This window comes from Oncorhynchus masou, chromosome 24, assembly GCF_036934945.1.
Source record: "Oncorhynchus masou masou isolate Uvic2021 chromosome 24, UVic_Omas_1.1, whole genome shotgun sequence".
NCBI lineage: Eukaryota > Metazoa > Chordata > Actinopteri > Salmoniformes > Salmonidae > Oncorhynchus > Oncorhynchus masou.
This window is the reverse complement of record NC_088235.1, coordinates 35,469,679-35,494,987: the sequence shown is the minus strand read 5'-3', so window position 1 is coordinate 35,494,987 and position 25,309 is coordinate 35,469,679. Positions and strand designations below refer to the sequence as shown.

Below are 25,309 nucleotides of genomic sequence, written 5' to 3'. Positions count from 1 at the left end.
AATAGTTTAGGTAGCCATTTGATTAGCTGTTCAGGAGACTAATGGCTTGGGGTAGAAGCTGTTAAGAAGTCAGGATGCTCTTGGTGGTGCAGCTGTAGAACCATTTGAGAATAGGCTTTGTCATCCCCTCTTCACAACTGCCTTGGTGTGTTTGGACCATGATAGTTTGTTGGTGATGTTGACACCAAGGAACTTGCCGCTCTCAACCTGCTCCACTACAGCCCCGTCGATGAGAATGGGGGCGTGCTCTGTCCTCCTTTATCTCCTTTACGGCACTATGGTGTTGAACACTGAGCTGTAGTCAATGAATATTATTCTCACATATGTGTTCCTTTTGTCCAGGTGGGAAAGGGCAGTGTGGAATGCAATAGAGATTGCATCATCTGTGGAGCTGTTGGGGCGGTATGCAAATTGGAGTGGGTCTAGAGTTTCTGGGATAATGGATTTGATGTGAGCCAAGACCAGCCTTTCAAAGCACTTCATGGCAGACATGAGTGCTACGGGTCGGGTCATTTAGGCAGGTTACCTTAGTGTTCTTGGGCACAGGGACTATAGTGTTCTGCTTGAAACATGTTGGTATTACAGACTCAGTCAGGGAGAGAGTTTGAAAATGTCAGTGAGGACACTTGCCAGTTGGTCAGCGCATGCTCAGAGTACACGTGCTGGTAATCCGTCTGGCCCTGTGGGCTTGTGAATGTTGACCTGTTTAAAGGACTTACTCACATCGGCTACGAAAAGCGTGATCACACAGTCGTCCGGAACAGCTGATGCTCTCATGCCAGTGAAGTATGATTCAATCTTAGTCCTGTATTGACACTTTGTCTGTTTAATGGTTCGTCGGAGGGCGTAGAGGGATTTCTTATAAGCTTCCGGGTTCGTGTCCCGCTCCTTTAAGACGGCAGCTCTACCCTTTAGCTCAGTGCGGATGTTGCCCGTAATCCATGGCTTCTGGTTGGGGTATGTACGTACAGTCACTATGGGGACGACGTCATCGATGCACTTATTGATGAAGCCAGTGACAGATGTGGTGTACACCTCAATGCCATCGGAAGAATCCCGGAACATATTCCAGTCTGTGCCATCAAAACAGTCCTGTAGCTTAGCATCTGCTTCATCTGACCTCTTTTTTATTGATCTAGTCACTGGTGCTTCCTGCTTTAGTTTTTGCTTGTAAGCTGAAATCAGGAGGATAGAATTATGGTCATATTCGCCAAATGCAGGGCGAGGGAGAGCTTTGTACGCTTCTTTGTGTGTGGAGTAAAGGTGGTCTAGAGTTGTTTTCCCTCTTGTTGGACATTTAACATGCTGGTAGAAAGGAGGTCAAACTGATTTAAGTTTCCCTGCATTAAATTCCCCGGCCACTAGGAGCGCTGCCTCTGGATGATCGTTTTCCTGTTTGCTTATGGCCGTATACAGCTCATTGAGTGCGGTCCTTGTGCCGGTATTGGTTTGTGGTGTCTCAACAAAACCTTGCCTGATACTTCCTTAGATTTCTTGCACCAGCTGTTGTTTACAAATATTCATAGACCGCCGCCCCTTGTCTTACCAGATGCAGCTGTTCTATCCTGCCGAAAAAGCAGGAAGGAGTGTGGGAATGACATAGTAATGGAGTGGGGGGCTGAATGAGGGAAAGCTGGTGACTTCTAGGATGCGTCCCAAATGGCATCCTATTCCCTATAACGTGCACTAGTTTTTATTAGGGCTCATAGGGCTCTGGTCAAAAGTAGTACAAGTTTATAAGTTTAAGTTATAGGGTGCCATTTGTGACATATCCTAGAAGTCACCATTCTAGCGAGTTGTCCTCATTCAACCAAAATACTGTGATATTACTGTGCTCTGCTCAACTTTCAGCTGTTTTAACTATCTTCCTCTGGCTAGTACATACTGTGTGTATGTTTTACGTAATGTGAAAATGTATTTTACATAATGTGTGTGTGTGTGTGTGTGTGTGTGTGTGTGTGTGTGTGTGTGTGTGTGTGTGTGTGTGTGTGTGTGTGTGTGTGTGTGTGTGTGTGTGTGTGTGTGTGTGTGTGTGTTTTCCAGGGGAGGCTGTACTATGTTCAGGTGTCGGCCTACAACATGAGGGGTTGGGGTCCACCTCAACAGTCTCTACCCCCCTCTGCTGCACCTTCCAGTGAGTCCATTAATTTATTAGGTTTAAATCAAACCTTTATTGAATGTACCTTCATACAAAATCGTAGAATCGGTTGATATTTTCCTTCAAAAATAGTTTTGTTTTAGGAATAAGACACTTGTCCAGTAAAGTTGTGTCCTCAAAGCCTGCTATGGCAGTTATAATTAACTCCGTCATTCAGTTGGATTGAAACCCAAACTTGCTTTATTCCCTGCTAGCTCTGTCCCAAATGGCACCCTATTCCCGATACACAGATGTCGCAGGAGGAATAATAATAATCCTGCAGCAGGAGGATTTGAATATCAAAAGAAATATTTAGAATTGCCGTCAGGGGCAGCTGGAAGCGCTGTCTGTATACAACGCAGTAACATAGCTACAGTGTACCTTATGGAAGCTACGTGCCGGCTAAGACGCATCTCGTGTGAATGCTGGCCCATGTTCAAATCAAAATGTATTGGTCAATAATACATGTTTAGCAGGTGTTATTGCGGTGTAGCGAAATGCTTGTGTTCCTAGCTCCAACAGTGCAGTAGTATCTAACAATACACAACAATACACACAAATCTAAAAGTAAAAGAATGGAATTAAGAAATATAGAAATATTGGATCAAGCGATGTCAGAGTGGCATTGACAAAAATAGAGTAAAATAGAATACAGTGTGTACATATATATATATATATATATATATACAGTGGGGCAAAAAAGTATTTAGTCAGCCACTAATTGTGCAAGTTCTTCCACTTAAAAGATGAGAGAGGCCTGTAATTTTTATCATAGGTACACAAGAGCGGTGAGCAAAAATCCCAGAACCACACGGGGGGACCTAGTGAATGACCTGCAGAGAGCTGGGACCAAAGTAACAAAGCCTACCATCAGTAACACACTACGCCGCCAGGGACTCAAATCCTGCAGTGCCAGACGTGTCCCCCTGCTTAAGCCAGTACATGTCCAGGCCCGTCTGAAGTTTGCTAGATAGCATTTGGATGATCCAGAAGAAGATTGGGAGAATGTCATATGGTCAGATGAAACCAAAATGTAACTTTTTGGTAAAAACTCGTGTTTAGAGGACAAAGAATGCTGAGTTGCATCCAAAGAACACCATACCTACTATGAAGCATGGGGGTGGAAACATCATGCTTTGGGGCTGTTTTTCTGCAAAGGGACCAGGACGACTGATCCGTGTAAAGGAAAGAATGAATGGGGCCATGTATCGTGAGATTTTCAGTGAAAACCTCCTTCCATCAGCAAGGGCATTGAAGATGAAACGTGGCTGGGTCTTTCAGCATGACAATGATCCCAAACACACCGCCCGGGCAACGAAGGAGTGGCTTCGTAAGAAGCATTTCAAGGTCCTGGAGTGGCCTAGCCAGTCTCCAGATCTCAACCCCATAGAAAATCTTAGGAGGGAGTTGAAGTCTGTGTTGCCCAGCAACAGCCCCAAAACATCACTGCTCTAGAGGGAGGAATGGGCCAAAATAACAGCAACAGTGTGTGAAAACCTTGTGAAGACTTACAGAAAACGTTTGACCTCTGTCATTTTTATTGACCAAATACTTTTTCCCACCATAATTTGCAAATAAATTAATTAAAAATCCTACAATGTGATTTTCTGGATTTTTTTCTTCTCATTTTGTCTGTCATAGTTGAAGTGTACCTATGATGAAAATTACAGGCCTCTCTCATCTTTTTAAGTGGGAGAACTTGCACAATTGGTGGCTGACTACCTCTATTGTAATCGCTCCTCTTTCACCCCAGCTGCCAAACCAACCCTGATTCAGATGACCATCCTACCCATGCTAGATTACGGAGAGGTAATTTATAGATCGGCAGGTAAAGGTGCTCTCGAGCGGCTAGATGTTCTTTACCATTCTGCCATCAGATTAGCCTTTTAGGCCCATTGCTTTTTTCAATTTTTATTAATCACACGCCACTGACTTTGAGTAAAGCCAGAGTGTCTATGTATGCGGATGACAACACTACACACATCAGCTACTACAGCAACTGAAATAACTCAAACTCAAAAGGAGTTGCAGTTAGTTTCAGAGTTAACCTTAAATATTGCTAAAACTGAAAGTATTGTTTTTGGAACAAAACACTTACTAAACTCTAAACCTCAACTAAATCTTGTAATAAATAATGTGGAAATTGAGCACGTTGAGGTGACTAAACTGCTTGGAGTAACCCTAGATTGTAAACTGTCATGGTCAAAACATATTGATGCAGTTGCAGCTAAGATGGGGAGAAGTCTGTCTATAGTAAAGTGATGCTCTCTCTGCCTTCTTAACAACACTATCAACAAGGAAGGTCCTACAGGCCCTAGTTTGTCGCACCTTGACTACTGTTCAGTTGTGTGGTCAGGTGCCACAAAAAAGGACTTAGGAAAATTGCAATTGGCTCAGAACAGGGCAGCACGGCTGGCCCTTGGATGTACACAGAGAGATAATATGAATAATATGCTTGACAATCTCTCCAGGCTGAAAGTGGAGGAGAGATTGACTTCATTGCTACTTTTATTTTTGAATGGTATTGACATGTTGAATGCACCGAGGTGCACTACTGGCACACAGCTTGGACACTCATGCATACCCCACAAGACATGCCACACAATCCCCAAGTCCAGAGCAGACTATGGGAGGCACACAGTACTACATAGTGCCATGACGACATGGAACTCTATAAAAAAAAAACAGATATAAAAAAAAACATTATGGAACAGCGGGGACTGTGAAGCATCACAAACATTGGCACAGACACATGCATACACACACACACACACACACACACGATAACATACGCACTATACATGCACGTGGATTTAGTTTACATACACTTAGGTTGTAGTCATTAAAACTTGTTTTTCAATCACTCCACAAATTTCTTGTGAACAAACTATAGTATTGGGTTATTTCACTTATAATTCACTGTATCACAATTCCAGTGGGTCAGAAGTTTACAAACACTAAGTTGTCTGTGCCTTTAAACAGCTTGGAAAATTCCTGAAAATTATGTCATGGCTTTAGAAGCTTCTGATAGGCTAATTGACATAATTTGAGTCAATTGGAGGGGTACCTGTGGATGTATTTCAAGGCCTACCTTCAAACTCAGTGCCTCCTTTGCTTGACAACATGAGAAAATCAAAAGAAATCAGCCAAGACCTCAGAAAAAAATTGTAGACCTCCACAAGTCTGGTTCATCCTTGGGAGCAATTTCCAAACACCTGAAGGTATCATTTTCATCTGTACAAACAATAGTACGCAAGTATAAACACCATGTGACCACGCAGCCATCATACCACTCAGGAAGGAGACACGTTCGGTCTCCTAGAGATGAATGTACTTTGGTGCGAAAAGTGCAAATCAATCGCAGAACACCAGCAAAGTACAAAAGTATCTATATCCACAGTAAAACGAGTCCTATATCAACATAACTTTGAAAGGCCGCTCAGCAAGGAAGAAGCCACTGCTCCAAAACCAACATTAAAAAAGCCAGACTACGGTTTGCAACTGCACATGGTGACAAGGATTGTACTTTTTGGAGAAATGTCCTCTGGTCTGATGAAACAAAAATAGAACTGTTTTGCCACAATGACCATCATTATGTTTGGAGGGGAAAGGGGGAGTCTTGCAAGCCGAAGAACACCATCCCAACTGTGAAGCACTGCAGGAGGGACTGCAGCAATTCACAAAATAGATAGCATCATGAGAAAGGAAAATTATGTGGATATATTGAAGCAACATCTCAAGACATCTGTCAGGAAGTTAAAGCTTGGTCGCAAATGGGTCTTCCAAATGGACAATAACATCAAGCATACTTCCAAAGTTGTGGCAAAATGGCTTAAGAACAACAGAGTCAAGGTATTGGAGTGGCCATCACAAAGCCCTGACCTCATCCTATAGAAAATTTGTGTGCAGAACTAAATAAGTGTGTGCGAGCAAGAAGGCCTACAAACCTGACTCTGTTACACCAGCTCTGTCAGGAGGAATGGGCCAAAATTCACCCAGCTTGTTGTGGGAAGCTTGTGGAAGGCTACCCGAAACGTTTGACCCAAGTTAAACAATTTAAAGGCAATGCTACCAAATACTAATTCTGTGGTTGTAAACTTCTGACCCACTGGGAATGTGATGAATGAAATACAAGCTGAAATAAATAATTCTCTCTACTACTATTCTGACATTTCACATTCTTAAAATAAAGTGGTGAACCTAACTGACCTACGACAGGGAATTTTTACAAGAATTGAATGTCAGGAATTGTGAGAAGCTGAGTTTAAATGTATTTGGCTAAGGTGCATGTAAACTTCTGACTTCCACTGTATGTTGTAGTGGTGGAGTAGGGGCCTGAGGGCACACAGTGTGTTCTGAAATCTGTGAATGTATTGTAATGTTTTTAAAATTGTATAAACTGCCTTAATTCTGCTGGACCCTTGGAAGAGTAGCTGCTACTTTGGCTAATGGGGATCCATAATAAATAATAAATACATATACAAATCTCTGTATCGCAAGACCCACTGGTTGAGGCCTATTTATAAAAATAAAAAGGTCCCCAAAGTACACATATCCCTGGGTCGCTCCTCGTTTCAGTTCGCTGCAGTTTGCGACTGGAACAAGCTGCAACAAACACTCAAACTGAACAGTTTTATCTCCATCTACATTCAAAGACTCCATCATGGACACTATTAATGACAAACGAAGAGCTGCTTTGCTTGATGTATTGTTGTCTCTACCTTTTTGCCCTTTGTGCTGTTGTTTGTGCCTAATAATGTTTATACCATGTTTTGTGCTGCTACCATGTTGTTGTCATGTGTTGCTGCCTTGCTATGTTGTTGTCTTAGGTCTCTTTATGTAGTGTTGTGTTGTCTCTCTTGTTGTGTGTTTTGTTCTATATTTTTATTAAAAAATATATATTTTTAATCACAGCCTTCACCACAGGAGGCCTTTTGCCTTTTTGTAGGCCATCATTGTAAATAAGAATGTATTCTTTACTGACTTGCCTGGTTAAATAAAGGTTAAATAAATACAAATAGAAATGTATATCGGGCAGCAGCCTCTAAGGTGCAGGGTTGAATAACGGGTCGAAGCCAGCTAGTGATGGCTATTTAACAGTCTGATGGCCTTGAGATAGAAGCTGTTTTTCAGTCTCTCAGTCACAGCTTTGATGCACTTGCACTGACCTCGCCTTCTGGATGATAGCGGGGTAAACAGGCCCTGGATTGGGTTGTTGATGTCCTTGGTGATATTTTTGGCCTTTCTGTGACATCGAGTGCTGTATGTGTCCTGGAGGGCAGGGAGTTTGCCCCCTGTGATGCGTCGACCACCCTCTGGATAACCCTGCAGTTGCTGTACCAGCTTGTGATACAGCCTGACAGGATGCTCTCAATTGTGTATCTGTAAAAAAAGGGTTTTAGGGGGGACAGCTAAATTTCTTCAGCCTCCTGAGGTTGAAGAGGCACCATTGTGCCTTCTTTACCACACTGTCTGTGTGGGTGGACTATTTCAAATTGTCAGTGATGTGTACACCGAGGGACATGAAGCACTTCAACGTTCTCCACTGCGGTCCCGTCGATGTGGATAGGGGCGTGCTCCCTCTGCTGTCTCCTGAAGTCCACGATCAGCTCCTTTGTTTTGTTGACATTGAGTGAGAGGTTATTTTTCTGGCACCACTCTCCCATGGCCCTCTCCTCCTCCCTGTATCCTGTCTCGTAATTGTTGGTAATCAGGCCTACTACTGTTGTGTCGTCTGCAAGCTTGATGATTGAGTTGGAGGCGTGCGTGGCCACGGAGTCATGGGTGAAAAGGGAGTACAGGGGGCTGAGCACGCACCCTTGTGGCGCCCCTGTGTTGAGGATTAGCGAAGTGGAGGTGTTGTTTCCTACCTTCATCACCTGGGGGCAGCCCATTGGGAAATCCAGGACCTAGGGGCACAGGGGTTCAGACCCAGTGCCCTAACCTTAATGATGAGCTTGGAGGGTACTGTGGTGTGGATTGCTGAGCTATAGTCAATTTACAGAATTCTTACATAGGTATTCCTCTTGTCCAGATGGGATAGGGCAGCGTGCAGTGTGATGGCGATTGCATTGTCTGTGGATCTATTGGGGAGATAAGCAAATTGAAATGGGTCTAAGGTGACAGGTGATATGTTCCTTGACTAGTCTCTCAAAGCACTTCATGATGACAGAAGTGAGTGCTACGGGGCGATAGTCATTTAGTTCAGTTACCTTTGCTTTCTTGGGTACAGGAACAATGGTGGGCATCTTGAAGCAAGTGGGGACAACAGACTGGGATAGGGAGAGATTGAACATGTCCATAAACACTCCAACTAGCTGATATGGCATGCTCTGAGAACGCGGCTAAGGATGCCGTCTGGACCGTCAGCCTTGCGAGGGTTAACACGCTTAAATGTCTTACTCGCGTCGGCCACGGAGGAGAGCCCACAGTCCTTGGTAGCGGGCCACTTCGGTGGCATTGTGTTATGTTCAAAGCTGTTGGAGAAGGTATTTAGCTTGTCCGGAAGCAAGACATCGGTGTTTGTGATGTGGCTGGTTTTCCCTTTGTAGTTTGTGATTGTCTGTCAACACTACCACATACGTCTCGTGTCTGAGCCATTGAATTGCGACTCCACTTTGTCTCTGTACTAACGTTTTGCCTGTTTAATTGCGGTATGGAGGGAAAAAATACACTGTATTCCGCCATATTCCCAGTCACCTTGCCATGGTTATATGCGGGGGTTCGCGCTTTCAGTTTGCTGCCACCTATCCACGGTTTCTGGTTTGGGTAGGTTTTAATAGCCACAGTGGGTACAACATCTCCTATACACTTCCTGATGAGCTTAGTCACCATATCTGTTTATTCAATATTATTCTCAGAGGCTACCAGGAACATATCCCAGTTCGCATAATCAAAACAATCTTGAAGCCTGGATTCCAATTGGTCAGACCAATGTTGAATAGACCTTAGCATGGGTATTTCCTGTTTGAGCTTCTGCCTATAGGAAGGGAGGAGCAATCTGATGATCTGATTTGCCAAAGGGAGGGTCGGGGAGGGCCTTATATGCATTTCGAAAAGTTGAGTAGCAGTGGTCCATTGTTTTTCCAAAGCGAGTACTACAGACACTGGGTTTTTATTTTTTTATTTAACCAGGTAGGCCTGTTGAGAACAAGTTCTCATTTATAACAGTGACCTGGCCAAGATAAAGCAAAGCAGTGCGACAAAAACAACACAGTTACACATAAACAAAAGTACAATCAATACCAGAAAAGAAAAATAGAAAACTCTATGTACAGTGAGTGCAAATGTAAAAGATTAGGGAGGTAGGCAATAAATAGGCCGTAGAGGTGAAAATAATTACAATTTAGCATTAATACTGGAGTGATAGATGTGCAGATAATGATGTGCAAGTAGAGATACTGGGGTGCAAAAGAGCAAGAGGGTAAGTATTAATATGGGATGAGGTAGTCGGGTGTGCTATTTACAGATTGGCTGTGTACAGGTACAGTACAGCTGCTCTCACAGCTGATAGAACCGGTAGTGTTTTCCTCAAATTTGCTTTGTTAAAATCCCCAGCTACAATTAATGCGGCCTCAGGATATGTGGTTTCCAGTTTGCATTAACCTCTTGATGCTATGGGGGCGCTATTTCATTTTTGGATGAAAAACGTTCCCGTTTTAACTTCTTGAAACTCCCCATCCCGGATCCGGGATCGTGACTAAAGCCTCAGGCTCATTAGCATAACGCAACGTTAACGATTTCTGAAAATCGCAAATAAAATTAAAATAATGCGTCTGCTCTCAAGCTTAGCCTTTTCTTAACAACCCTGTCATCTCAGATTTTCAAAATATGCTTTTGAACCATAGAAATTGACTAATTTGTGTAAGAGTATGCAAAGCTAGCATAGCATTTTGTGTAGCATGTAGCACGCAACATTTTCACAAAAACCAGATAACCAAATAAATAAAATCATTTACCTTTGAAGAGCTTCTGATGTTTTCAATGAGGAGACTCTCAGTCACATACCAAATGCGCAGTGTTTCCTGAAAGCGTCTGTGTGTAGGAGAAATCGTTCCATTTTCTACATTGCGTCTGGCTACTGAAACGAACCGAAAATGCAGTCACCTACAACGTAAAACTTTTTCCGGATTAACTACATTAATATCGACCGAAACATGGCAAACGTTGTTTGGAATCAGTCCTCAAGGTGTTTTTTCACATATCTCTTCATTGACATGCAGTTCGTGGAAGCTTGCTTTACTCTCTGTATCGTATGGAAAAATACTGGCAGGTGACTTTTGCGCACCAATTTCGGCGCAGGACACCGGGCGGACACGTGGTAAATGTGGTCTGTTATGGTCAATCTTCCAATGATCTGCCTACAAATACGTCACAATGCTGCAGACACCTTGGGGAAACGACAGAAAGGGCAGACTTACTCCTCTCGCGTTCACAGCCATATAAGGAGACCATGGAAAACAGAGCCTCAAAAATCCTTGTCATTTCCTGGATGCCATCTCATCTTGGTTTTGCCTGAAGCTCACGTTATAGGGCACGTTATAGATCCTCGCCCTGAGCTCGTCTACTTTGTTAGTGAGTAATTTACTCTGAAGCAGTGGATGGTGTACACACCTGAGTCAGACGAGAAGTTCACTCTGGATACCTCTTCTCCACTGGCAGTGTTTTGGAGCAGCGTCTGGAAAGGTCAATTTCCCTGTGGGGTACAGCACAAACAAAATATCCAATTTGAGAAAGTTGTATTCCTGGTCGTAATGCTGGTGAGTTACCACTGCTCTGATATCCAAACATTATTTCCGGCTGTAAGTAATAACACAAAAAAATTCTGGGCTAATAATGTAAGAAATAATACAAAAAAAACGAAATACTACAAAGTTGCTTCGGAGCTAGAAGCAGATCTGTCATATCTGTCGGCGCCATCTTAGTTTTGTCAAGTTGGCTCGATGTCCTTTTGGTTATGCAGTGTTGCAGTTCTTGGCACAGACCATGCACCTGGCACCTACTACCATACCCCGTTCAAAGGTACTGCAATCTTGTGTCTTGCCCATTCACCCTCTCTCTGAATGAGACACACACAATCCATGTCTCAATTGTCTCAAGGCTTAGAAATCCTTCTTTAACTTGTTTCCTCCCCCTTCATCTACACCGATTGAAGTGGATTTAACAAGTGACATCAATATGGGATCATCGCTTTCACCTGGATTCACCTGGTCAGTCTATGTCATGAAAAGGGCGTTGTTCCTAGCCACTGTGCCTCTACATCTGCATTGCTTGCTCTCTGGGGTTTTAGGTTTGGTTTCTGTATAAACACTTTGTGACAACTGCTGCTGTAAAAAGGGCTTTATTAATACATTTGATTGATTGATGGAAAGAGCAGGTTTTCTTACTATTTTGTATACTCAAGCAATAGGCAGAATGAATTATTGATTTCTTCTGTGCCTGTGTGGTCCAGCGGTTACATTCAGTGACCCCAGCACACATATACCTCGGCATGGATTCGAATCTGGCCCACTGCCGTTTGACTCATGAATGATCGTCTATTTTTGATGCATTAATTCCGCCTGGTTGCAGGTTTAATTGTGTGTGGTTACAGGGTTAAGACAGAAACAACTCAAAGGTTAACAGTTTAAGCATGAATTACTAGTGCTTAAGGTTAGGGTTATGGTTTGGGGAAGGCTCAAAGCAACATAATAAAAACGATGCACATATCATCAGTATTCCTAGTACTCTTGGTGCTTGCTAGAGTATTGGTCTCAGCGGTGACAGGGGATAGGCTAACAGGCAGCGTACAGAATGTAGCTTATATGTAGGCACTAGATCAGTGGTTCCCAAACATTTTCTAGTCTCTTACCCCTTCAAACATTCAACCTCCAGCTGTGTAACCCCTCCCAACACCGGGGTCAGCGCACTGTCAAATGTTGTTTTTTACCATCATTGTAAGCCTGCCACACACACACAATATACTATACATTTATTAAACATAAGAATGAGTGTGAGTTTTTGTCACAACCCGGCTCGTGGCAAGTGACAAAGAGCTCTTATAGGACCAGGGCACAAATAATATAATAATAATCAATCATTTTGCTCCTTCTTTAACCATTTAACATATAAAACCTTATTTGTTCATCGAAAATTGTGAATTACTCACCACAGGTTAATGAGAAGGGTGTGCTTGAAAGGATGCACATAACTCTGCAATGTTGTATTGGAGAGAGTCTCCGTCTTAAATCATTTTCCACAGACCGCCTGTGCCTGTATTTAGTTTTCATGTTAGTGAGGGCTGAGAATCTCACAAAGGTAGGTGGTTGCAAAGGGCGTCAGTGTCTTAACAACGCAATTTGCCACGGCAGGATACTCTGAGCGCGGCCGTATCCAGAAATCTGGCAGGGGCTTCTGATTAAATAAGATTTTCACAGAACCGCTTGTTGCAATTTCGATGAGGCTCTCTTGTTCAGATATCGGTAAGTGGACTGGAGGCAGGGCAGGAAAGGGATAACGAATCCAGTTGTTTGTGTCATCCGTTTCGGGAAAGTACCTGCGTAATTGCTCACCCAACTCACTCAGGTGCTTCGCTATATCACACTTGACATTGTCCGTAAACTTGAGTTCATTTGCACACAAAAAAAAATCACACAATGATGGAAAAACCTGTGTTGTTCTTGTAGTCCTTGGGGAGGCAGGTAGCCTAGTGGTTAGAGTGTAGGGTCGGCAGGTAGCCTAGTGGTTAGAGTGTAGGGTTGGCAGGTAGCCTAGTGGTTAGAGTGTAGGGTCGGCAGGTAGCCTAGTGGTTAGAGTGTAGGGTCGGCAGGTAGCCTAGTGGTTAGAGTGAAGGGTCGGCAGGTAGCCTAGTGGTTAGAGTGTAGGGTCGGCGGGTAGCCTAGTGGTTAGAGTGTAGGGTCGGCAGGTAGCCTAATGGTTAGAGTGTAGGGTCGGCAGGTAGCTTAGTGGTTAGAGCGTTGGACTAGTAACCAAAAGGTTGCAAGATCAAATCCCTGAGCTGACAAGGTAAAAATCTGTCCTTCTGCCCCTGAACAAGGCAGTTAACCCACCGTTCCTAGGCGATCATTGAAAATAAGAATTTTTTCTTAACTAACTTGCCTAGTTAAAGAAAGGTAAAAAAAATAATACAGAGAAGAGCACCAACTTCTTCATCATAGCCTCAATTTTGTCCCGCACATTGAATATAAACTCAGCAAATAAATAAACTCTACCTCTCAACTGTGTTTATTTTCAGCAAACTTAACATGTGTAAATATTTGGATGAACATAACAAGATTCAACAACTGAGACATAAACTGAACAAGTTCCACATACATGTGACTAACAGAAATGCAATTATTTAAAAATAATTATTTAAAAATAAAATGTGAATCACATTTTTATTTTGCGTACCCCCTGACGGCATTACACGTAGCCTTGGGCTGTCCATATTTGAAATGTCAAAGTAAATCCAGTCAATCAGGTGGGGTGGAGTTATTTGTGCCAGAAGGACATTGGCTGGAATCAAACCCACGCCAACATGGTAGGCCCATACTGTATGTGATGGAAGTGTCCCTTCCCTAACCACTAGACCACCATCAGGCCACGATTTAACTTAATTTTGACCTTAGGATACATTTGAAACTTGTTTTGTCGTAGCCTAGTGGAGACCAATATCTATCTTGTGTTATTATGCAATACACTGACTGTAAAGAGTGTCCATGACAGACTGACCAGGTGAATCCAGGTAAAAGCTATGATCCAGAGATCGGGCTACTTTTTTCAACATTCTGTTAAAAATCGCGCAACATTTCAACGTCCTGCTACTCATGAATTCACTGAAAAAAACTACTACAAAAAAGTAGCCCGATCTCTAAGAGGTTTTAACCTCTAGCGTAGAGCAATCCCGTATCCGGGAGCGTAATCATAGCCTCAAGCTCATTACCATAATGCAACGTTTCCTATTCATGAAAATCGCAAATTAAATGAAATAAATATATTCAAACACAAGCTTATTAGCCTTTTGAAGAACTTCAGATGTTTTCAATGACGAGACTCTTAGTTAGATAGCAAATGTTCATTTTTTTCCAAAAAGATTATTTGTGTAGACGAAATAGCTCCGTTTTGTTCATCACGTTTTGCTAAGAAAAAGACCGGAAAATGCAGTCACTTACAACGCCGGACTTTTTTCCAAATTAGCTCCATAATATCGACAGAAACATGGCAAACATTGTTTAGAATCAATCCTCAAGGTGTTTTTCACATATCTATTCGATAATCTATCAGTGGTGGCAGTTGGCTTCTCATCAGAAGCAAACGGAAAAATACTGCATCTGGAGATTACGCAATAATTGCGACAGAGGATACCAAGCGACCACCTGGTAGATGTAGTCTCTTATGGTCAATCTTCCAATGATATGCCTACAAATACGTCACAATGCTGCAGACACCTTGGGGAAAACGTGGAAAACGTAAGCTGAGTCCTAGCTCCTTCACAACCATATAAGGAGTCATTGGCATGAGGCGGTTTCAAAAAATGCAGCACTTCCTGATTGGAATTTTATCTGGGTTTTTTCTGTAACATCAGTTCTGTGGCACTCACAGACAATATCTTTACAGTTTTGGAAACGTCAGAGTGTTTTCTTTCCAAAGCTGTCAATATGCATAGTCGATGACAAAATATCTTGTTTAAAACGGGAACGTTTTTCATCCAAAAATTAAAATAGCGCCCCCATATATCCAAGAAGTTAATGATATCTGCTGTTAAATCCAGATGCATGGGAAGAGACAGGTTAAAGAAATATTTTTAAGCCTTGAGACAGTTCTGATATGGATTGTGTATGTGTGCCATTCAGATGGTGAATGAGCAAGACAAAAGTGTGTATCAAGAATGGTCCACCACCCAAAGGACATCCAGCCAACGGCAGGTCAGTGGTCAAAAAATGGGTCATTGATCAACGAGGACAAACGAGGCTGACACGAAATGTGCAGAGCAACAGACGGCCACAGTTAGTCAACTGGCAGTCCAGTACAACATTGGCGCCCAAAGACCAATAAAAGAATGCACAACTCGACGTACCTTGACATGAATTGGGTATGGCAACAGATGACCTTATAGAGTTCTACTTATTTCAGAAGAAAACAAGAAACTGCAGTTGCAGTGGGCTAAGGAATGAAAACACTGAACACTGGAGAATTGGAGAATTGGAAAAACATTGCCTGGTCTGATGCATCCTGGTTCCTGCTGTTTCACGCTGATGGGAGGACTAGGGTATGGAGAAAACCACGAGTACATGCATCCATCATGCTGCCTGTCATCATTGCAGGATAGTGGTGGGGATGTGATGGTGTGGGGTATGTTTTCATGGCACACATTGGGCCCCTTGATAAAAGTGGAGCTACATTTGAATGCCACAGGATAGCTAAACATCATTACCAATCAGGTGCATCCCTTCATGGCAGCAGTGTATACATCTGTGAATTAATTGTTTCCCAGCAGGATAATGCCCCATGCCACAAGGCTAGGATTGTCCAGGAATGGTTCCACGGAATCAATGGTTCCACGGAATCCAATCACCAGATCTCAATCCAATGGAATCTGTGGGATGAGATGGAATGAGCTCATCGGAGTAGAGATCCACTATCAGACAACTTTACACAACTGTGGGAAGCATTGGACTCAACATTGGCCAGCATCCCTGTTGAACGCTTTCAACACCTTGTAGATTCCATGACACAACATATTGAGGCTGTTCTGAGGGCAAAAGATAAATTTTTGATACATTCAGATACATTTTTGTACATTTGAATCTTGTCCTAACGTTTGTGTAAGCGAGAGAGAAAATTATTTTGATAGCAATCCCTGTTCCCAATGACTCAACTGCCCCTGCATGGACCAAAAGAGATTTGCTCATTTTCAGACACTCACGAGGCTCGTTTGAATTTCCTGATGCAGCAGGAAAATTCTCTGCGACAAAAGATCCAACAACTGTAATGCACTACAGTCCTCAGCTACAATTAACACCTTTAACTAAAGCATATATTTGACACCACAGTTAGGACTCTCCTTCTAACCATTCACTCAGATCAGCCTTGGAGAGGGTGTCCCAGAACAAAATAAGACATAAAAATGAAAATGTGAACAAATAACAGAGAGAGAGGTGGAAAGAAAAACAGAGTGAGAGAGGGAAAAAGGGTAATAAGTAAATACTTAGTCAGGAGATGTTTTGGAACTGCTTAGATGACAAATCGAATAAAATATCTTCTTCAAACCAAAGTACACTTTATACAGTATGAATCACAAATTAGTTCAAACTGCGTTGACAGAGGTCTGTTTGCATGTGTGAACTGTACATGTGTAGTGCTGAGAGAATGAACCCATTATAGAGATGAGCTTCTGAGAATGAATTGAGAGTGGTTAAAGTTGATGTTTGTACAGTATGTGTTTACTAGTGAGATGTTGACCACTGTATTTATTGTTTATATTTATTTATTTTAAATTTTGCAGAAATAAATCTCTTGAGATGTACCTTCTCGTTTTCGAGTGTCCAAAAACACTAAGGAATAATATGGCAACTAATTCTAAATAATAATAGCAATTAAATAATAATAATAATAATAATACTTTTTTTAAAGTACATTAACAGCTAATAGGCCTACAGCTAAAATTAACTACTGCTACAACTACTAATACAAATAATAAAACTAAGTACAGTACCTATAATATATAGTGCATTCGGGAAAATATTCAGACCCCTTGACTTTACACATTTTGTTACATTACAGGCTTATTCTAAAATTGATTCAATTGTTTTTTTTTCTCCTCAATCTTCACACAAAACCCCGTAATGACAAAGTAAAAACTTTTTTTTAAACATTTTTGCTAATTTATAAAAAATAAAAAACTGAAATATCACATTTCCGTAAGTATTCAGAACCTTTACTAACTTTGTTGAAGCACCTTTGGAGGCGATACAGCCTCGAGTCTTCTTGGGTATGACGCTACTAGCTTGGCCCACCTTTATATGGGGAGTTTCTCCCAGTCTTCTCTGCAGATCCTCTCAAGCTCTGTCAGGTCGGATGGGGAGCGTCACTGCACAGAGATGTTATTTTGGGTTCAAGTCCGGGCTCTGGCTGTGTCACTTAAGGTCATTCACAGACTATTCCTGAAGCCACTCCTGCGTTGTCTTGGCTGTTGGGCTTAGGGTTGTTGTCCTGTTGGAAGGTGAACCTTCAGGTTAGCGCTCTGGAGCAGGTTTTCATGAAGGAACTCTCTGTACTTTGCTCCGTTCATCTTTCTCTCAATCCTGACTACTCTCTCAGTCCCTGCCGTTGAAAAACAACCCCACAGCATGATGCTGCCACCACCATGCTTCACTTTTGGGATGGTGTCAGGTTTCCTCCAGATGCGACACTTGGCAATCAGGCCAAAGAGTTCAATATTGGTTTCATCAGACCAGAGAATCTTGTTTCTCATGGTCTGAGAGTCTTTTAGGTACCTTTTGGCAAACTCCAAGCAGGCTGTCATGTGCCTTTTACTGAGGAGTGGCTTCCGTCTGGCTTCTGTACCATAAAGGCCTAATAGGTGGAGTGCTACAGAGATGGTTGTCCTTCTGGAAGCTTCTCTCATCTCCACCGAGGAACTCTGGAGCTCTGTTAGATTAACCATCGGCTTCTTGGTCATCTCCCTGACCAAAGCCCTTCTCCTCCGATTGCTCAGTTTGGCCAGGTATACATACAGTACCAGTCAAAAGTTTGGACACATCTACTCATTCAAGGGTTTTTCTTTATTTTTACTATTTTATACATTTTAGAATAATAGTGAAGACATCAAAACTATGAAATAACACATATGGAATCATGTAGTAACCAAAAGATAGATATTGGTCTCCACTAGGCTACGACAATACAAGTTTCAAATGTATCCTAAGGTCAAAATACATTTTATACTTGAAATTCTTCAAAATAGACACTCTTTGCCTTGATGACAGCTTTGCACACTCTGCAAAGCTGATTTTCGATGAGAACACCTGCTCATCAAACATCTCATTACAAGATCATGGGCATTAGTACGGGAAGGTTTTCCATTAGATGTTGGAACTGTGAGGGCTTGCTTCTATTCAGCCACAAGAGTATTAGTGAAGTCGAGCGATTAGGTCTGGCTCACATTCGGCTTTCCAATTCATCCCAAAGGTGTTCGATGGGGTTGTGGTCAGGGCTCTGTGCAGGCCAGTCAAGTTCTTCCACACCTGTGTGGACCTCGCTTTGTGCACGGGGGCATTGTCATGCTGAAACAGGAAAGGGCCTTCCCCAAACTGTTGCCACAAGGTTGGAAGCACAGCATTTATTTTATTTTATTTAACCTTTATTTAACTGGGCAAGTCAGTTAAGAACAAATTCTTATTTACAATGACAGCCTACCCCAGACAACACTGGGCCAGTTGTGCGCCGCCCAATGGGACTCCCAATCATGGTCAGATGTGATGCAGTCTGGATTCGAACCAGGTGATGCCTCTTGCACTTGCACTGAGATTCAGTGACATAGGCCACTGTGCCATTCGGGAGCCCAATTGAAATGTTAGGAATTGTCTGGAATGTCATTATATTCTGTAGCGATAAGATTTCCCTTCACTGGAACTAAGGGGCCTAGCCCGAACCATGAAAACTCCCCCAGACCATTATTCCTACTCCACCAAACTTTAGGGTTGGCGCTATGCATTGGGGCAGGTAGCGTTCTACTGGCACCTGCCAAACCCATATTTGTCCGTCGGACTGCCAGATGTTGAAGCATGATTCATCACTCCAGAGAACACTTTTCCACTGCTCCAGAGTCCAATGGCAGCAAGCTTTACAGCACTCCAGCCGACGCTTGGCATTGTGCAAGGGGATCTAAAACTTGTGTGTGGCTGTTCGGCCATGGAAACCCATTTCATGAAGCTCCCGACTAACAGTGCTTGTGCTGACGTAGCTTCCAGAGGCAGTTTGGAATTCGGTAGTGAGTGTTGCCACCGAGGACAGACCATTTGTACACACAACGCGCTTCAGCATTCGGCGGTCCCGTTCTGTGAGCATCAATGCCACTCCGACATTGCTCGTCCTAATATTTATTTCTTAATTCCATTTTTTTACTTTTATGTTTGTGTGTATTGTTGTGAATTGTTAGATATTACTGCACTGTTGAAGCTAGGAACACAAGCATTAAGCTACAAACGCAATAACATCTGTTACATATGTGTACGTGACCAATAACATCTGTTAAATATGTGTAAGTGACCAATAACATCTGTTACATATGTGTACGTGACCAATAACATCTGTTACATATGTGTACGTGACCAATAACATCTGTTAAATATGTGTACGTGACCAATAACATCTGTTACATATGTGTACGTGACCAATAACATCTGTTACATATGTGTACGTGACCAATAACATCTGTTAAATATGTGTATGTGACCAATAACATCTGTTAAATATGTGTACGTGACCAATAACATCTGTTACATATGTGTACGTGACCAATAACATCTGTTAAATATGTGTATGTGACCAATAACATCTGTTAAATATGTGTACGTGACCAATAACATCTGTTACATATGTGTACGTGACCAATAACATCTGTTAAATATGTGTATGTGACCAATAACATCTGTTAAATATGTGTACGTGACCAATAACATCTGTTAAATATGTGTACGTGACCAATAACATCTGTTACATATGTGTACGTGACCAATAACATCTGTTAAATATGTGTACGTGACCAATAACATCTGTTACATATGTGTATGTGACCAATAAAATTTGGTTTGATTTGTGTGGCCTACCACTTCATGGCTGAGAAACGTTGTTGCTCCGAGATGTTTCCACTTTACATTAACAGCACTTACAGTTGACAGTTGACTACCCCCTAACTCCCAAAACCTGACCCCTACCCCCTAACCTTTAGACTGGAGGGAGAGTGATGGTCGTGAGCCCAGGAGAAGAGGGCACATAGAGGCTATGGAGCGCTTGCTGCAACAGGTCCGCGCTACACACACACACTACAGCTGCGGAGGTGAGTAGACACACACACACGTAAAACAGCTCTCTCTTCTCCATCAGTGTGTGTGTGTGTGTGTGTGTGTGTGTGTGTGTGTGTGTGTGTGTGTGTGTGTGTGTGTGTGTGTGTGTGTGTGTGTGTGTGTGTGTGTGTGTGTGTGTGTGCGCGTGCGTGCGTGCGTATCTGCATGTGTGTCTGCGTGTGTGTGTGTGTGCGTGCGTATCTGCATGTGTGTCTGCGTGTGTGTCTGCGTGTGTGTCTGCGTGTGTGTGTGTGTGTGTGTGTGTGTGTCTGCGTGTGTGTGTCTGCGTGTGTGTGTCTGTCTTCTCACTCTAAGGCCACACTTCTTCCAGTAGATTAACTTTGTATTAAAGTGAATAAATGAAGCATGAAACTAAAAGTGTTTTTACTCCAGTATGCTATGAATGGTTTCTCACAGTACCTCTCACACACACACACACAAACAGTAGGCACTCCTCTCGTCACTGCCCCCCTTAAACACCAGGGGTCCGTGTGTACATAAATAATGTTTAATACGTTTATCCATTCTGGATTATACACATTTATGTGTTTTAGCATGTCAACCGTATAGCCTTGCTTTGTAAATCATCATGCTGGTAGAGAAAATACACCTAGGGGGAGGGGGGAGAGAGAGAGAGAGATGGTAAGAGCTACTAAAGCCCACCGTGAGTGGCGGTCAGCGCTGGAGGGAGTTGTTGTTCATAAGATCAGATCCACCATCAGGTTGGGGGATTTCTCGACCATTATGATGGATCCTAGCTGGTTTCAGATCAGTCCCAAGGGGATCTTTCTGGTGGGCACAACACAGGGTAGGTAGAGTTGCGTTAGCAAGTGTGTGTGTGCGCGTGTGTTGGTGGTACGATGTGGCCTTAGTGTCTGGCTTAGTGCTTGACCCCAATCTTGGTGGTGGCGTGGGGGATACGAGGAAGAGAGGGAGGGATGGATGGAGAGAGGTATAGAGGGCTGCTGTGCAGGCAGGGTGCTGAAAGTTGCCCAGCACGCACAAACGGCAGCTTCATGTCTAATGTGGGACTCCCCGAGAGAGAGCGTGCATGTGTGTTTGTTGGCGGGGGGGTGGAGAAAAACCCACCGTCACTCAACCGCTTAGGAGTGAACAGCTATGATGTCAGTGGGTTCGCTGCCAGCCACACACACACACACACAGTCTGGAGTAGTAGAATATGTATAGTAGAAAGAGATGGGGTGTGTGAGATTGTTTGTCAAAGTGGATTTTGGACAGACACTTGCAAACAGAGAGCAACCTCATGAAAGGATAGACAAAAATGTGTTAAACTTGTAGTGAAAAAACATCTGTAGGCATTTATTTGGAGTTGTTTGAATTTATGGTTAGAGTGTTCAGTTAATTACTCACTCTAGTAGTGTGTGTGTGTTTGACCATGGGTGTGAGTGTTTCTGACCATGGGGGGGGGGGGGGGGGGGTGTGCCTGCGCACCCTCGCTCTGTGGGGTATGTGTTGACATAGTTTATTTTTGGCGTGTCAGTGTTAAAAAATACATTTGCAAAATGAATCAGAGGTTGGTACAATGCCACCACTATAGAAGGCTGGGAGCAAATCCCTCATTTACCAGGAAGGTTATCTTCATTTCTGATGTGTATATGTGGAGCTTAGCACAGCACAGAGACAGGGGTGTGTGGCACACTGCACCCTGCATTCCCCCACACACACACACAGCCATGTTCGCACACAAACACAACCAGCCCCAAATGGATCACACACACATTAGTACGCTCACACACACACTCTTTCGCTCTCTCTCTCTCTCTCCTCTCACTCTCACTCTCACTCACTGCCCAGCTATGTATGCAAACTCTCCAAACTGTATGATGAGCTTTTGAGGAGATTTCTTTCTCCTTGACTCTCTCTCTCTCTCTCTCTCTCTCTCTCTCTCTCTCTCTCCACTCTCCACTCTCCACTCTCTCTCCACTTGTCAAAAGCAGTTGACCTGGTGGAAATAGAAATACACATAGACTTAAAGACTGGCGAGTCACCAGCACCATCGTCTGTTCTGAAAATAATTCTGTCTTATGAAAATACACACTTTTTTAATTGTAACAATGCTGGATGCTATAAGCGTTTTTGGAGAATATTAAAAGAGAGCATTAAACTACTTAACTATGTTTTGAATCCCTAAACGTTAAAGCTGTAGTCAATTAATGAGAGAGTAGTAAAGAGCAAGAGGGAGACAGCGAGAAAGGTCAACCAGTGAAGAACAAACACCATTGTAAATACAACCCATATTTTATGTTGATTTTCTTCCCCTTTTGTAATTTAACTATTTGCACATCATTACAACACTGTATATATACATAATGACATTTGAAATGTCTCTATTCCTTTGGAACTTTTGTGAGTGTAATGTTTACTGTTAGTTTTTGTTTATTTCACTTTTGTTTACTATATATTTCACTTGCTTTGGCAATGCAAACAAATGTTTCCCATGTCAATAAAGCCCCTTAAATTGAAAATGAGGGCCTCCCGGGTGGCACAGTGGTTAAGGGCGCTGTACTGCAGCGCCAGCTGTGCCATCAGAGACTCTGGGTTCGCGCCCAGGCTCTGTCGTAACCGGCCACGTTGCCAGGTGCACAGTGTTTCCTCCGACACATTGGTGCGGCTGGCTTCCGGGTTGGATGCGCGCTGTGTTAAGAAGCGGCTTGGTTGGGTTGTGTATCGGAGGACGCATGACTTTCAACCTTCGTCTCTCCCGAGCCCGTACAGGAGTTGTAGCGATGAGACAAGATAGTAGCTACTAAAACAATTGGATACCACGAAATTGGGGAGAAAAAGGGGTAAAAAATATATATATAATGAAATTGAGAAAGAGAGCGACAGAGAGAAAGACACAGAGACAGAGATGGAGAGAGATAGACAGAGATGGAGACGGAGAGACACGGAGAGAGATAGACAGAGATGCAGAGAGACATGGAGAGAGATGGAGACAGAGAGACACGGAGAGAGATAGACAGAGACATGGAGAGAGATAGACAGAGATGTAGAGAGAGACATGGAGAGAGATAGACAGAGATGCAGAGAGAGACAGAGAGACATGGAGAGAGATAGACAGAGATGCAGAGAGAGATACATGGAGAGAGATAGACAGACGCAGAGAGAGATAGACAGAGAGACATGGAGAGAGATAGACAGAGACGCAGAGAGACATGGAGAGAGATAGACAGAGAGATAGACAGAGACGCAGAGAGAGACATGGAGAGAGATAGACAGAGACGCAGAGAGAGGCAGAGACATGGAGAGAGATAGACAGAGATGCAGAGAGAGACAGAGAGACATGGACAGAGAGAGACAGAGAGACATGGACAGAGAGAGACAGAGAGACATGGATAGAGATAGGCAGAGAGAGACAGAGAGACATGGAGAGAGATAGACAGAGATGCAGAGAGAGACAGAGAGACATGGAGAGAGATAGACAGAGATGCAGAGATAGACAGAGATGCAGAGAGAGATATGGAGAGAGATAGACAGACGCAGAGAGAGATAGACAGAGAGACATGGAGAGAGATAGACAGAGACACAGAGAGACATGGAGAGAGATAGACAGAGACGCAGAGAGAGACATGGAGAGAGATAGACAGAGATACAGAGAGACATGGAAAGAGATAGACAGAGATACAGAGAGACATGGAGAGAGATAGACAGAGAGACATGGAGAGAGATAGACATAGACGCAGAGAGAGACAGAGAGACATGGAGAGAGATAGACAGAGACGCAGAGAGAGACATGGAGAGAGATAGACAGAGACGCAGAGAGAGACAGAGACATGGAGAGAGATAGACAGAGAGAGACAGAGAGACATGGAGAGAGATAGACAGAGAGACATGGACAGAGAGAGAGAGAGAGACATGGATAGAGATAGGTAGAGAGAGATAGACAGAGATGCAGAGAGAGACAGAGAGACATGGAGAGAGATAGACAGAGATGCAGAGATAGACAGAGATGCAGAGATAGACAGAGATGCAGAGAGAGACAGAGAGAGATAGACAGAGATGCAGAGAGAGATAGACAGAGAGACATGGAGAGAGATAGACAGAGACATGGAGAGAGATAGACAGAGACGCAGAGAGACATGGAGAGAGATAGACAGAGAGATAGACAGAGACGCAGAGAGAGACATGGAGAGAGATAGACAGAGACATGGAGAGAGATAGACAGAGACGCAGAGAGACATGGAGAGAGATAGACAGAGACGCAGAGAGAGACATGGAGAGAGGTAGACAGAGATACAGAGAGACATGGAAAGAGATAGACAGCGAGACATGGAGAGAGATACAGAGAGATGCAGAGAGAGATAGACAGAGAGACATGGAGAGAGATAGATGAGATGCAGAGAGAGACAGAGAGACATCACAGCAGCAAGATTTGTGACCTGTTGCCACGAGAAAAGGGCAACCAGTGAAGAACAAACACCATTGTAAATACAACCCATATTTATGCTTATTTATTTTATCTTGTGTCCTTTAACCATTTGTACATTGTAAAAACACTGTATATATATATAATATGACATTTGTAATGTCTTTATTGTTTTGAAACTTCTGTATGTTTAATGTTTACTGTTCATTTTTATTGTTTTTCACTTTATATATTCACTTTATATATTATCTACCTCACTTGCTTTGGCAATGTTAACACATGTTTCCCATGCCAATAAAGCCATTGAATTGAATTGAGACATGGAGAGAGATAGACAGAGAGATACAGACGCAGAGAGAGAGACAGAGAAACATGGAGAGAGATAGACAGAGAGACATGGAGAGAGATAGACAGAGACGCAGAGAGAGACAGAGAGACATGCAGAGAGATAGACAGAGAGATAGACAGAGAGAGACAGAGAGACATGGAGAGAGATAGACAGAGATGCAGAGAGAGACATGGACAGAGAGAGACAGAGAGACATGGATAGAGATAGACAGAGATGCAGAGAGAGACAGAGAGACATGGAGAGAGATAGACAGAGATGCAGAGAGAGACAGAGAGACATGGAGAGAGATAGACAGAGACACAGAGAGAGACAGAGAGACATGGAGAGAGATAGACAGAGAGATAGACAGAGAGACATGGAGAGAGATAGACAGAGATGCAGAGAGAGAC

At 43.0% G+C, this 25,309-nt stretch overlaps 1 protein-coding gene across 1 annotated transcript in view; it reads left to right on the top strand.

The window, feature by feature from the left end:
- The window catches only part of LOC135512085 (ankyrin repeat and fibronectin type-III domain-containing protein 1-like), a 244,991-nt gene that overhangs the window by 180,200 nt on the left and 39,482 nt on the right, over positions 1 to 25,309 (top strand). Inside the window, exons 13-14 of the mRNA XM_064933738.1 lie at positions 2,044 to 2,134; positions 20,070 to 20,177. Coding sequence (XP_064789810.1) covers positions 2,044 to 2,134; positions 20,070 to 20,177 — 199 coding nt within the window. The remainder of the gene's footprint in view (positions 1 to 2,043; positions 2,135 to 20,069; positions 20,178 to 25,309) is intronic.